The sequence below is a fragment of the Macrobrachium rosenbergii genome, chromosome 14 (genome assembly GCF_040412425.1).
Source record: "Macrobrachium rosenbergii isolate ZJJX-2024 chromosome 14, ASM4041242v1, whole genome shotgun sequence".
NCBI classification, from domain to species: domain Eukaryota; kingdom Metazoa; phylum Arthropoda; class Malacostraca; order Decapoda; family Palaemonidae; genus Macrobrachium; species Macrobrachium rosenbergii.
Genome location: NC_089754.1, coordinates 26,029,875 through 26,045,677, shown reverse-complemented (window position 1 = coordinate 26,045,677; position 15,803 = coordinate 26,029,875). Strand labels below are relative to the sequence as shown.

General features: G+C 36.3%; 1 protein-coding gene across 3 annotated transcripts in view; it reads right to left on the bottom strand.

The window, feature by feature from the left end:
* LOC136845819 (5-hydroxytryptamine receptor 5B-like) overlaps window positions 1-15,803 on the bottom strand; it is a 157,789-nt gene that overhangs the window by 72,429 nt on the left and 69,557 nt on the right. The window contains exon 1 of one of the 3 annotated variants that reach the window (XM_067116191.1): window positions 207-1,675. The exons of 1 other annotated variant lie outside the window; for it this stretch is intronic. In XM_067116191.1, the coding sequence (XP_066972292.1) occupies window positions 207-231 (25 nt within the window). In that variant the 5' untranslated portion in view covers window positions 232-1,675. Of the gene's footprint in view, window positions 1-206; window positions 1,676-15,803 lie in introns of those variants that run through there. One more of the 3 variants, XM_067116194.1, reaches the window with a different exon arrangement.

The following is a 15,803-nucleotide window of genomic DNA, read 5'->3' as shown; positions in this document are numbered from 1 at the left end:
AAAGGCGTGCACCAAACATCGCTTCTTAAAATTCTTTCTTGATATAATTTAAATGTGAGACAGACATCCTGTTTATTATAACAAATGTAGCTACGTAATAAATCCAACCTTCAACTTTTACCACAAGAACTTGTACTGACTTCCAATATCATTCTTACGCGTTCGCACAAAGGTTCCTCGACATACACAAGAGAAGGGTTGCCTACCTTCATTCGTTTTTGCGTCCATCATACAAACAAGTGACTTATGTGCGCTTGATTCTTCAAGCCCAGCCGACCAGAATTGAGTTGTGAAGTACGATACGGTATCACAGGTACAAGGCACTGCAGTGGCGCTGGCATCACCTGATAAGCGATCCCATTTTTCTTTGGCTTCGGTGCAAGTTAATACGAAAAGAGAGTTGGGGGGAGGGGGCTCTTGGATTTGGCTAACTCGACTATATTTACAGTTATTTAATTATCCTTTCTTTTTTTCTCCTATTGCCTTCTTCTACCAATAACCAAAATAGTTCTTCGATGAAAAGGGTTGGATATGCGAGTTGCTGTGAGGAGAACCTTGAGTTGCCTAAAAGCTTCGCGAAGGTTTTCTTTTGAGGTATAGGTATGCCAAGATTGTACTCTTGGTCAATATTTACTTTCACTGGGGTCACCTTACTCAGGTTTAAAAACACTCAGTCACTCGGCTGAGGTACTTTAATTTATCTTATTGTTATTTTACGAGAGAAATTAACTTTGTACACACACAGATGACTAAAAGCGTTGTAAAACTGAGCATAGGTACCATTCGTATGGCTCTCGAGCAGAGCATCCACACATCAGTGCCAACAAGCTCTCCTTCACCTCTTGAAGCAACGACACCAGCCTCCTCTTGGCTGCAAGCCTGCACACCTCACGCGTAAACAGTACACGCAGGCGTGCTCACTCTCTCGAAGAGACACTTAACTATAACTGTAAACCGAGAGGTGCTTCTCTCGAGTTTACAGAAGGTAGAGTGCTGCAGCAGCCCTCTTCCATCACCGCGAAATTCCAGTCTATTGGGAACAGTTTTGGAATTTCCTGATGCAATGAACCAGCGATGACGCGAACTTTTAGCACTAGTCAGTTGAGCTCAGTGTTAAGGCACACGAAATGAAATGATCACTTTCACGCGAAGGCACTTCGAAACTCGACGGAATGGAACTAATCAAATGGACTTGGCTTCAACAACCGACGAAGTGGGCCCCTTCGTGAACCTTTGGACGCAGCTGCTGCCTAGTTGTGTGCTGTCTTTGAAGCAGCTGGAGCGACACTGGTTGCCCGCCTGGTTCCCTGGTGGTGGCCGCGAGCCGCCTGAAGGAACTGAATGTTTAGCCCGAGAGCAGCGGCCCCCACAAGAGAGCACAGAGTAAAGGGCTACGTTGGCCACGCCCCGTGGCCATCTAAGCCACGCCTTAGTCTTTCTTCATGCACTTGATCTTCTGCTGCTGCTGCTGCCCCCGCTTCACATGCGTCCAGGATGTCGTCGAAATGATTACTAAGCCTACAGGTCATCAGAAAGGAACTCATAACCATGACATCACAAAGTATGCGATGCCCACTCTCATCCTTTCGTCGACAAGGTGCCCAGTGGCCAAGGGGCAATTAATGCTGGTTTTTGCTACTTCTGTGCTGCCGACATTCCAAGAAGGAGCGCTCCTTCATCGGGCTCGCTCTGCCTTTCCCCCCACCATCACCCTCCCCCTACAATAACCCTAGACCCAAGGGCCCCATCCAACAAGGTCCCCACTGTGTGACTGACTGCTGTGGCTCCTCGCAGTCTAGTTGGTACGGGTTCTCCGCTTCAGTTCTACCATTCACCTTCTCTCTCTCTCTCTCTCTCTCTCTCTCTCTCTCTCTCTCTCTCTCTCTCTCTCTCTGCCAATACAGAAAGTTTGGTGACCCCTAAGAAATCTCTTGAGAGGAAATTCTTTAACCGAATGCGTGTCTCCACAGCAAAGAAATCCAGATCAGTTATATTGCTTTCGAAAAGTAACTAAATCAGGCACCGGGATTTACGTGCGCCTACATCCAGAAAGCATCATTACTCAGAATTGAGTATGAATTTGAATGCGTATGTAGCAGCGTGTACAGTAAGGAAATCCATTTCCATGCAAACCCTTTAAATCTAAGAACGCGGAATATATTTTGTATTCATATGGCTGAGAGAGAGAGAGAGAGAGAGAGAGAGAGAGAGAGAGAGAGAGAGAGAGAGAGAGAGAAGAAGGCTGATAAGAAAGAGCGACCTCATATAGAAATGGCAAAATTGAAGAAGAAGAGAGAAGAGAGAGAGAGAGAGAGAGAGAGAGAGAGAGAGAGAGAGAAGAAGGCTGATAAGAAAGAGCGACCTCGTATAGAAATGGGCAAAGTTGAAGACAAAGAAGAAGAAGAAGAAGAGAGAGAGAGAGAGAGAGAGAGAGAGAGAGAAGAGAGAGAGAGAGAGAGAAGAAGAAGAAGAAGAAGAAGAAGAAGAAGAAGAAGAAGAGAGAGAGAGAGAGAGAGAGATGATAATTTTCATAATTAACACTGCCAAGAATTATCCTGAGGCAGTTTGCAGTTCATCTGAGGCTTGGGATCACAGCTGCAACTCTCGTCTTCAAGGCCTCCAGCCATTTTCATGAAATTCAGCCCTACTCGTTTTCGTTTTGTCCTTTTGCTTATTGTTTTAGCATTTGTGAACAGGCTTTCATCATCTTTATAAGTTAGTTTCTTCGCATCAGCTTCCTCGGTTAAAGTACTATCATCAGTGTTTTTTCTAATAAAATTCCACTTGTCAGTCTCAAATGTATTTTCTTTTATATATATATATATATATATATATATATATATATATATATATATATATATATATATATATATATATATATTTATATTTATATATATATATATATATACTATTTATATTTATATTTATGTAAATGTAAATAAATGAGTATAAATGTCTATAGAAATTTATATAATATATATATATATATATATATATATATATATATATATATATATATATTTATATATACATATTTATATTTATATATATATATATATATATATATATATATATATATATATATATATATATATATATTTATATATATGTATGTATGAATGTATTTGTTCATCAAATGTATTTCTTCATAATACGTACTTGCTATCAATTGATATTTACGTTCTATTTTCCTTTTTTTTTTCATTCTATTTTATACTTGTCTGTATTGTAACATATATTTTCCAAGTCATAATAATAAAAGAAAAAGTGTGTCGGTCAGTCAGTCAGAGGGGTTGGAAACCGCGGCAGTAAATGACCTTCCTTGCATGATAAAGCGAGACTCGAGTAATTGCATATGCAGTTGGGGATGTGCGTCAATGAGATTAACATAATCTCAACAGCGACATCTTTCCTGCCGTAGAGATGACGCTTCTTATCTCTTACCGGGTACGTTTTCGCTTTTTTGTTTCGTTCGATTTTTCATTTTATGCTCTCCTGGAAGTGGCTTTTGTTGCCTTATTGTAAAGACTTCGTATTTGACAAAAACGTTCATGTAAGTTCACTGTATCAAATTGTCTTCGATTTTCTCTCTCTCTCTCTCTCTCTCTCTCTCTCTCTCTCCTCTCTCTCACCGTTGTTAACTGGCAAAAACGTTCATTTATGGACTCTGTATCAAATTGTCTTCGATTCTCTCTCTCTCTCTCTCTCTCTCTCTCTCTCTCTCTCTCTCTCTCTCTCTCTTCACCGTTGTTAACTGCTCTCTCGCATTAACAAAGCAGCAATAGCTGTTCTGTACTGAATTCAAGGCAAACAACTAGGCAAACTGCCTCAGCCTGTGGATTCTATAAGCATAGTGTTCGTTTACGTAAAAAAAAAGAATTAAAAGAAGAAGAAGAAGAAGAAATAGATTTGGCAAAAACTTGATTTGTCAAAGTCACCATTTAGAGCCAGAGTCGAGAGAATAGCATTACCGCTGCCTGACAAGCCCGGGGAGCTTTCGTAATCGGCTGGACTTACTGGATCTAAATTGCCGATAACGAGAAGCATGACTTTGCTTCTCAAGAAGTGATCGCGGACACTACAGAGATAATGAGACGGGGCCCACTCTGCGTTACGAGGCAAAGCTTCGTAGACGCTTCTTGGTATTGTTTCTTTGTTATTAGCGTAGACTATCGATGAAGTTGGCTTAATCGGTGCGTCATTGATGATTCTGCTCAGTCGCTACCTGGTGATTTATTTCCATATTCCAGTCAGGTGGTTCGACTAGGATAGCCGAGCCCAGTTGGGTATTCGCAAGAGGCCGTGAATTGCAAGAAGGCAGGTCCTTACTGATTGAGTTTGCAATGTACTTAATGTACGAATAAAGGCACAGTAATTAATATGTAAAGTAGTTCTTTGATATCGATTTACTATACCTTGAGAATAACTTAACGGAATCATTTAATAAGTGCTCTCAGTTTGGACTGTGAAGGTTGGTGTATGTGTGACAGTCGCCTTGACCATTCTGCCATAGGTTTCATGGGTTCAAATGCCGGTCAAGGTAGGTGCAACTATCACATCTAATTCCGTCTGATGTAAGTTGCTCCTAAAGCATTGTAAATTTGATATCAGTGCCTGGACTCTGGCTTAATTTTTGCAAGGGATATATATATGTGTATATATACATACATACATACATACATACATACATACATACATACATACATACATACATATATATATATATATATATGTATGTATGTATGTATGTATGTATATGTATATATATGAAGCGTAACTTACAATATAAGGCAGGTAACAGTAACTTGCTTTAAATGCTACCGAAAATTAACTTGTGGTCTCTTTAAACTCACTCACTCACAATGACAGAATGACCGGGTCCAAGGAGAATTTCTGATAGCTAATGTTAAAACCGTTGTCCTTTGTGGGCAGAACTACTACTTAGCTGAGTATATTTTTTTCGTTGAATATATTACATCTTGCTGCTGTTGCTGACTTGGCCCCTTCCGCTCTTTGCATGATCTTGTTCTGTATTTGCTTAACTTGTGCAGTTGATGCTTTTCTGTTTTTAACGGAATGTCTTCACTATTCTCTCCTTTTTTATTTTTTCTTGTCAAAGGAATCGCATTTATGACGAGAATTCACATAAGAACCTTACTGTTACCTACGGGACTCTTAATTATAAATATTCTATTTGTTGCTTTTTATGTTTGTGCAAAAACACATTTGACATAAAAAATAAGACAATTAGAATGCTAGAAATGTTTACAAAACCATCGCATGTGGAAGGTCAATGTTGGATGTGATATAGCCTACATCCTTATCCAAAAGATTATTCCTGATTTTGTAGCGCATTCTAAATGCTAAGGAATCCTCCTGGATAGCAACGTTTTGCTCTCGTGTCCCTGAATCTGTTTGTTGCTTCATCTGATATTCTGTACTAGGAATTCGTTATGTCCTAAGGTACAGTGAAGAGAATACAGACATTTCAATATGTTCGCTAGAGCATGAGTTATGATGTGCATATACCAAAGCCTTTGTTGGTTTATGAATATCTTATATCTAAGTCAGACCTTCCCTCTAATAAGTAGTGCTTTTAGGAATAGTAGACTCGGTCGTTTTTTTCCGTTCCTGAGGCGAAATTCATGTATGGAACTTGTTCATTTTTCGTTACCTGTGTAAAAAGAAATTCACATTTAAGTCAGCAGGAGTAAAAAGCTGACAAACGCCATCGTAGGTTAATTCACTCAAACAAGTGTTAGTAATTCTACGCTAGTGATTATTTTTAAAAACTTTACGTATAGGCTGGACAATTATTGTGATAGAATGATACCCACGTTTAAATAATTCAGTAATTTTCTCCAGCTTGTGTGGAAGGGTAAATTTTTTTAACGTTACTACGAAAATCGTCAATATGGACTTTGTAAAGAGTAAGCACACATTAAAACTGAATAGTTATGCAATTGACTGAATGGCAAAACTGCTACAGTGTTCAATAGGTCAACTGAATTCTCAGCATGGGAATTTGATGTTGGAATTATTTGAAAAGAGACACTTACAGAGAATTACCAACAGGTGGTTTGTATTCTTTGTAACTCTCTGTAATCCCGTTATGATTACAGTTTCTTATTCACTGGATTGACTGTTTTTTAAGATACCGCAAAAAGAAGTGAATAACATCGATCATCTGTTAGAACAGGGGAACATTAGGTGCATTGTTCATTCATATACAATAACATGTACAATAACATGGTGGGCTAAGCAGGCTATCGATTGTTGTAAGATTTAATAAATTTGGTGAAGGAAAAACGTTGTATATTTGCAGTTTACTTTAATATACACACAACCACGCATATACACGCACACACATATATATACAGTAATTATATCATATATATATACACACATGTATGTGTATATATATATATATATATATATATATATATATATATATATATATATATATATATATATATATATATATAATGTACATATACATATATATATTTTCCTTTTAATGGGGTGACTTCAGAGGTTGTTGACTTCGTGGTTCTCAGTACTTGGATGGGTGACCAATAAGAAAACGCAAGATAATGCAACACCTCATCCTAAAATAATTACTTACTGAAAACTGGAATTTTTTCTCATCCGGAAAATTACGTAGAGTCATTACTCTATCAGTCCAGTGTAGAACCACTAATTCATTTCTCTGAAAGCGCATGAGAAATCTTCCTTTCCTAACATTCCCGTTCCTCAATAAATAACTCGAATTGAAGAGGAGAGGTGGAATAAATCGTTCAAGCATTGCCTTAAAAGGAAGGAAAACACGAAAGCAACAAAAAGCAGCGCGGTTTTGAAGGACTTAGGTAAAAGAAAACACTGCTACGAGCTTCATCATCCTCATCATCATGAAGATACTAGAGCACATTCCAAAGTCGACCACAAGTATGCCACCGCATGGAAGAAGAAAGAAGAAGATTGAGGAATCCACTTTTGCTCATGAGAACGCCGTAGCATTGCCCCACCCCCTCCAATATGCCAGCCAGGGTCCCACCTCCAGGCCACTCAGTGCTCTCTCTCCTTCTCTAAAACACTACTCTGCATCCCTGAAGCTCTGAGGCACGTTTTTGTTTCGCTTCCTGCATGCACAGACACATTCACAAGCTGCATGTGGACGGGAATGGATAAACACGCACATACACTCGTCTTTAACGTACGGAGCCATGCACCGCCTGGGTGAACTTTCAAAACTTTTTTGGCATATCTTGCTGGTCCTTATCGTACGCGCCACTCCTTAGCAGTCGACAGTTTATTTAAGAGCAGTGTTATCGTACCCAAAGGTCACAAAGTGGCTCGCATTGAAAAGCTATACGCAGCTGGCTTTGCAACCAGAAGGAATGATCACTTTTTCAGTCTAATAATAAGATTATTTCACTCCTGTTGCTATGTGTTAAATTACTGTAAATTCCATGCTGGAAAAGCTAAAGAAAAAATGACAATTAGTTATACAAGATAATTTAGTTCTCAACAATGCACTATCAGAATTTGAATGAGGAATTCTGTACTTTCCGTCAAGGAATGCAAAATTAGAATTCCTTCACCCAGACGAAAATGTATGAATTAGGAAAGCAAAAACGACCGGCCTGATATACTCATAAGCGCTACCGAGATAAAAACCGAAAAGAAAAGACTCTTTGTTAGACGAAGACCGATGAGAATAGAGGGCGGGTGGGTAATATATCAAACACCCTGTCAGTGATGTTCAATCATTATGTTAGACTCTGTATTATTTCGTTTTACTTCGAGGGGCGCCTTCGGTGGGAAAGGGTTGTTGCCCTGGGAAGGACATCGTTCCTTTTTTACATATATTCCTCTTTCAGATGTTCATGGAATGTTACTTGTTCCCATTATAATAACGAGTATGATGAAGGTGACCATAGTCATTGTAAAATATCCATCAAAGAGTGCTTAGTTAGCATTCATTATTTAAGTAAATACCACCGCTTCGTTAGTCTTGAAAAGGTAAAGCTATCGACCTCATTAAAGAAAGGAACCTGTCTTTAAGCAAATGAAAAGACAAGGTAAATAAACATTCTTTGTCAAAGTCTATGTGTGTGTGTGTTTGTGTGTGTGTGGGGGGGGGGGGAGATGAATGCGCAAATAACCCAGGAATCATTGAATCCCATTCATTGTCTTGGATGATTGCGGAAGTCTCTCTCTCTCTCTCTCTCTCTCTCTCTCTCTCTCTCTCTCTCTCTCTCTCTCTCTAACCTTCAGATATAGTAGGGACCTTGGTAACTATGGACGTTCAGCATTCCGATGCTTTCAGTTATGATATTCTAGATAGCTTGGCGTATGCTTACCACTATCTGTGGCTGCTGGGTTATCTTAAGTGATACATTTTGTTACCTTACCTCGTGGGCTGGGGTTGGGGTGGGGGCGTGGAACCAGTATTCTCAAACCTTGGACTTTGACAAATCCTCTCTTCACGGTACACTCAAGCTCACGTTTCCGTTTGTACATTACTGATTGATCGGTTGATTTGTTATCAGTGGCATGTGATATTTCGTATGAAATTTTAGGGGTTGTTAGTAATTGTTTGTATTATCTTGTTTTTTGTACATTTACATTTACGCTGTATAAATATTATGGATTTGGTACACACATATATACTATATATATATATATATATATATATACACAGTATATATATATATATATATATATATATATATATATATATATATATATATATATATAATTTATATGTATATGTGCGTTTGTATATGTTTACATACTGTATATATATATGTGTGTGTCTGTGTGTTTGCAAGTGTGCGTGTGTATGTGTGTGTGTGTGGAGAGAGAGAGAGAGAGAGAGAGAGAGAGAGAGAGAGAGAGAGAGAGTCAAAATATATGTTAAATGGCCGTAGAGTTATATACAGGCACACTCTGAATGTACAGTATAATTCTCTCTCTCTCTCTCTCTCTCTCTCTCTCTCTCTCTCTCTCTCTCTCTCTCTCTCTCTCTCTCAACAGTAATTTCACTAACTAAAATTTTTATGCACAATGAAAAGGCGAAATTTAAAAGAAAGATTCTGAGTGGGTAAATTTCGGCCTCACAATATTAATATCTATCTGACACATTAATATCTGGCGTAAGTAATCGATTCAGCGTTTCCTTTGAAAATGGAATTTGCTATAAAAAGAAAGAAGGTTGTATGCTTGAGAAAGTACTTTGGTGAGGAATCTTTGTGTTGAAGACCGAAGGAATTCATTGCTTGGAGGTTGTGTTTAAATGGAAATTCTTCCGATGTTCCGCTCTAGTAAGTCAATTATTTCTCGTGTTGAGATGGCAGTAAACAGATTTGAAAAGAGAGAGAGAGAGAGAGAGAGAGAGAGAGAGAGAGAGAGAGAGAGATAGTAAAAACGTTAACTACATTAGCATTGTCTTGTGAATATTAGACCCTGAAAATGGATTGCTATTATTGATGAAAAGCCCACACCAACAGTCGTGATATATTTAATATTATCTATACTGATATCATACTTGAATAATGCTATTATACCTAACAGGGAGACATAAACTTCTTAGAATCTATATTGGGAAAAAATTAATTATACTTAAAAAAAAAAACTTTTATTGCCTATCATTCATCAAGAGTAGAGAGAATAACTGCGCAGTGATCTACCCATATAGGGAAAATTTGGTCACTCCCCTAAAAGCATTCTGCCACTAATTATACATGGAAATGTATGATTCCTTTTGTATACGTAAGTATGTGACAGCCAGGGTGGCCAATCCGGGGGTCGCTAGATTTGGAACCACCCAGAAGAATCTCATCTCGTCGATAAGTGACTTTAATTAACTTTTTTCGCTAAGGGTCTTGAAGGGAGTGACATACAGGGTCGATTTTTGTCACCATTCGAATCTGGGGTGTTGCTTCTCTCTCTCTCTCTCTCTCTCTCTCTCTCTCTCTCTTATGGGAATGATATATAGGGTCGATTTTTGTCACCATTCGAATCTGGGGTGTTGTCGAATGATTTTCGATTTTTGTCGCCATTCGAATCTGGGGGTGTTGCTTCTCTCTCTCTCTCTCTCTCTCTCTCTCTCTCTCTCTCTCTCTCTCTCTCTCTCTCTCTCTCTGCATTGATCATGCGCCATTATAATTGTGTTGATAGAATATTTTCTACAGATTTTCCTTATGAACAAGTGGCACTCTTGAAGACTGTTATGCTTCTTTGAGACTCGTTTTTTAAATGATTTTTTAAAACTTAATTAAAGTTGCTTGGAATAAAACGGCTAAATTAATGTGTTTCTGCAAGTATTCTTCACTTAATTAAAGTTAATTGGAATAAACCTACTAAATTAACGAGTTTATATAAGTAACCCGAGGCTCGACAGAGATTCTTTGTCAAATTGCTCTTTTAGCAGAGAGAGAGAGAGAGAGAGAGAGAGAGAGAGAGAGAGAGAGCAACAATTAAGTGGTTAGTGAATTATATTGCCTGGGATTCAATTAGCATTCAGCTTTTGCCTGTCTTGAAGATAATCTATGTTTTACACTCCTGTTTCTTCTGTTCGTAGTTCTGATGATTATTTTTCGAACATAGCGCTTACGAGTGCAAGTAATAAACGTAGAGGCGCCGAGGACCTTTCTTATGTGTACAGGTAATGGGCAGTAAGTGAAAAAAAAAAACTATCAAAATTAACATAATAATGATAACTACTGCTGCCGCCTTAGATACCAGGGTTGAAAACTATGGGGAAAACGTACCCTGCCATAACCCCATATATGTTCCTCAGTTCCTTGCTTACAACATTTACCACTAGCCATTGCCCTTTCCCTCCCTTCCCCTCCCCTTACGTACCTGCCCCCTTCCCCAAAACTGGCCAGGGTCGCCGCTGCTTACTTCATCCCTCCCCTCCCCCTCCCCCTTCACTCATTCTATCCTTCAACCTTTAGCGTCATCTTTTTGGCAGAGCGCATGCAAGAGCATCGTTCAGAAACGTTAGGAGTGGGCAACGCAAAACAGTTTGCTTGCCAGTCTAGTTGCCGTTCCTCAGGAAGGCCTTTGTGAGGGAAGAGCTTTCGCTTGGTTGAGCAAGGTAGTTTGTAAAAAAAAAAGGAGAGAGAGAGAGAGAGAGAGAGAGAGAGAGAGAGAGAGAGAGAGAGAGAGAGAGAGCTGTTGATATTATGAGAATGGATTATTTTAGCAGTTAGTAAAATGGCACGTGGTTATAATAAATTCACTGACATGGTTATGTAAAAAAATGGTTTCGTTTGATAAAATGGTTCCTTTTATAAAAGGAAAATATTTCGTTGCATTTTAAATTTTTCCGTCACGTAAAAAATAATTTCGTTGCATAAAAAAATTATTTCCTTGCATAAAAATGATTTTGTTGCATAAAAAAATTTCGATGCATAAAAAAGTAATTTCGTTGCATTAAAAATGATTCCGTTTTATAAAAAAGTAACTTTGTTGCATAAAAAGATAATTTCGTAGTATAAAAAGTGATTTCGTTGCATAAAGTAATGATTTCATTGCATGCAAAAATTATATCATTGCATAAAAAGTTATTTCGTTGAATAAAAAAATTATATCCTTGCATAATAATGATTCCTTTTATAGCAAGAAATGATTTCGGCGCATAAAAGATTATTTCGTTGAATGAAAAGTTATTCCTTTTCGTAAAAAATGATTTCGTTGCGTAACAAAAATTATTTCGATGCATATTACACACACACACAAATATATATATATATATATATATATATATATATATATATATATATATATATATATATATATATATATATATATATATATATATATATATATATATATATATATATATATATATATACCCCAGAAATGGCAACATTTTGGAGAGAAGGAACGAATGAGTTATGGGGGAAGTCCAACTTCACGCCCCCTTTTTTATTTTATTGTCTTCCAGGAAGAGTAGTCATTATCCTTTGCCAAGTTGCCATATCGAAGGTTTTCTCCAACGGCGTCTATTTCATAAAAAGAAACCCGGCGCTTTCATCCTGTGTTAGAGAGACAGAAAGAAATTAGGATTGACCTTTTGCGTTCACAAAATTCCAGTTGAAATAATATATATATATATATATAGTATATATATATATATATATATATATATATATATATATATATATATATATATATATATATATATATGTACATATATATTTATATATCATATATATATATATATATATATATATATATATATATATATATATATATATATATATATATATATATATATATATATATATATATGTGTGTGTGTGTGTGTGGGTGCATGTACTCCTAATCTGAGCTACAAGTGCAGTCGTGATTCTTACAAATTGCATGTCAAACAATGGACAAGGTACCTCCTGCCTTCATCGTAGTTGATCCACTGGAATCCTAACAGCGAATACAACCGTCCCCTTGAGTGCTAAAATGCAGCTGGGTAAGCAAGCCACATCGCAGCTAGAAAAAGTAGACCGAGAAAGAAAAAGTTTTAAGACTCCTCTCTAATTGACCGGAGGAAGAGGTCATTGTTCCTCGAGCACAAAATGATCTCCAAGATAGTGCGTTTTAGCGGGCGACTTATGCAATTACCGGTAGTGTGTGTGTGTGTGTGTGTGTGTACATTGCCCAGATCTTGCGCGATCCTCTTTGGGAAATCCTTCAGATGGATGGGTTCAAAACCTTTGTTGGGACACTCGGAAACAAGTTTGCTCTCATAACGTTTGTAAATATTTTTATACAAGAGACGGAGGATCTCAGGCTAACAACCCCGCCTTATCCTGACAGCTCTCAGCCCTCACCCCCTCCCCCACCCTCATCTTTCTCCCAACCGTTTTCCCCGAACATAACAAAAGGCGCCTGTAAAGTAATAGACGATTTTCCAATTCAGACAAGAGGCTCTTTTTGCGAAAAGGCTTGAAACCTCTCGTGATCCTGTATCGAGGCCAATTAATTCGAGAGATCGTTTCTTTCCTGCATCTGATCGGTGTATAATGATGTTTGTTCTCCTGTGAGCGACGGGGCGTCTGTTTTAGATTTAATTAAAGCAACTGCCATACAATGGCTCCCTGTTCTACTCCTCAGTCGTTATTTTTTCGCTCTGTTTTGTTTCCAGATGTTCACTCTTCTGTGTTTGTTTGGCATAGTGTGCCTAGTCCTCTTGCGAGGGTAAGTGTAGCAATACAGTGATGTTGCCAGTTCTTTTGTACTTTGCCCTAAAATCGAGGTTCATATTTACAATATCTTAAGCATAAAGAGGAATATAATGGGCAAGTAAGATATAGGAAAATCTACTTTCACAGTTAAAGAGAATTTATGTACTTTATTAGGGCCAAAAAAAAAAATGACTCCCCCGTATCCATTCAAACATCCAACAAAGAAGAAGAAGAAGAACACCTACAACAACAAAAGCAAATCTGCGCGAGGTGTCCTCCTTTATGCTTGAATTCGACCTTCTGAAGCAACAGATAAACATCTTGATGTCCTGGAGGTCGATCTTTGTCGAATCTCGAAGAACTCATTTGCATATCACCTGGTATAGTCATGGTCTCTGCCATGGCTACCAAGCATCAACTGTTTCATCAGAGAGAGAGAGAGAGAGAGAGAGAGAGAGAGAGAGAGAGAGAGAGAGGCGGTGTGGGGAAGGGGCGGGGGTAGGGGGGGAAAGAGATTACGTTATCATTGCGAAATTCAGAGTTCAATTTTTGCTGTGTTTGATTTCCTGTTACTTGAGTTAACATTTACTCTTTCATTTTATTTATTTATAAATACATTCATATCTATCTATATATACATTTATATCTTGTATGTATGTATCTAGCTGTATACACACACACACACATATATATATATATATATATATATATATATATATATATATATATATATATATATATATATATATGATATATTTTTATTTAAAATACATTAGCCATTTGACTTCCAGTTCAGTTTAGATGTGTTTTATATACATGTATCTAACAGAAGTAAATTTACCACTACTTTATATATATATATCAATTCTCAAACCAGTATTTTCACTAACAAACGAACCTCACGTCCGAACCATTTGAGAGAATAAAACTTGAGATTCCTAGCTGTATGAATACAATAGTCTCTCGAGCGAAGGACACCAGAGGATTCCTTTTCAGGCTCCGTGAATTCCTCACTTGCATTCACTCGCACCTTCGAATAAGAGAGGACCCCGGAATAGGTGGGAGGTATCTTGAAGATCACAGCGCGCCATGCAGCGTGAGGCTTCCCAGTGCCGTATTTGGGGCCCCAGGTTGGAAGTCTACGTAGAAATCACTTCACGATTCTTAAACAATTTTTGTGATTCTTTTTCCCATTGCCGACGGCTCGATAGGTTACACATTTCGAGACTTTCCGATTAGTCGTGCCTAAGTTATGAGTCATGAATGTACGATTTGAAATGTAGATATATGGATATATACTCGTATGTATATGTATATATATATATATATATATATATATATATATATATATATATATATATATATATAGTTATATGTATGTATTACAGTATACATACATGCATATACATATATATGTATATATATGTGTATATAGTATATATATAAATATATACACACATATATATATACACATATATATATATATATATATATATATATATATATATATAAATAAATATATAAACTGAACATGTTGTACGTGTTAGGGACTGTAATGTAAATAAAAAAAATATATACAGGTGCGTTTACAATGTATAACCTTTACCCCTATGTATATACATGAATATATATTGATCTAAGAAATAGGTATATTGATTTTTATTATTACCTTCTGTTACATCTAACAAAAGAACACTTTATTTGCTGGAAGCTTGAATTTCAAGTCAACAACCCATAAAGCTTGTTCTGAATAATAATAATAATAATAATAATAATAATAATAATATAATAATAATAATAATAATAATAATAATAATAATATTATTATTATTATTATTATTATTATTATTATTATTATTATTATTATTATTATTATTATTATTATTATTATGCACGAGTATGTATGTCAATCTTTCACAGCAGGAAATTTGGAGTGTCAAGATATTTATGATCACCTAACATAAAGCGTCCCAATTTGCATTGCTCAGACCGGTATTAAGTCATTCTTGGAAATCCCAGAGGAGGAAAATGCGAAAATCTAAAAGCAAAACAATCTTATCAACCCTGACTTCTTTAATCATCAGACCAAATAGGTGACCTTCACCTTTCTCTCTTCGGGCCTGTCATTAGCTAAACTGGACCCTCCCTTTTCCCTGGTGCATTAAACCTGGACCTCTTTCATTAGATATATATATATATATATATATATATATATATATATATATATATATATATATATATATATATATATATATATATATATATATATATATTATACAAATATATATATATATATATATATATATATATATATATATATATATATATATATATATATATTTATATATATATATATATATATATATATATATATATATATATATATATATATATATATATATATATAAAATATTGTATAAGCATATAGATAGATAGAAAGATATCCACATATATATATACATGTGTGAAAGATTACATGATTTTCTTTTAAAGTGCTGAATCATAGATGAACACCAAATGCAAATGGAAAGCCTCCATGGCTTATTTGGTCATTTTTTTTTCTGAAATGTACTTATGAATAATCTTCTTTGGAAACCATACATTTCC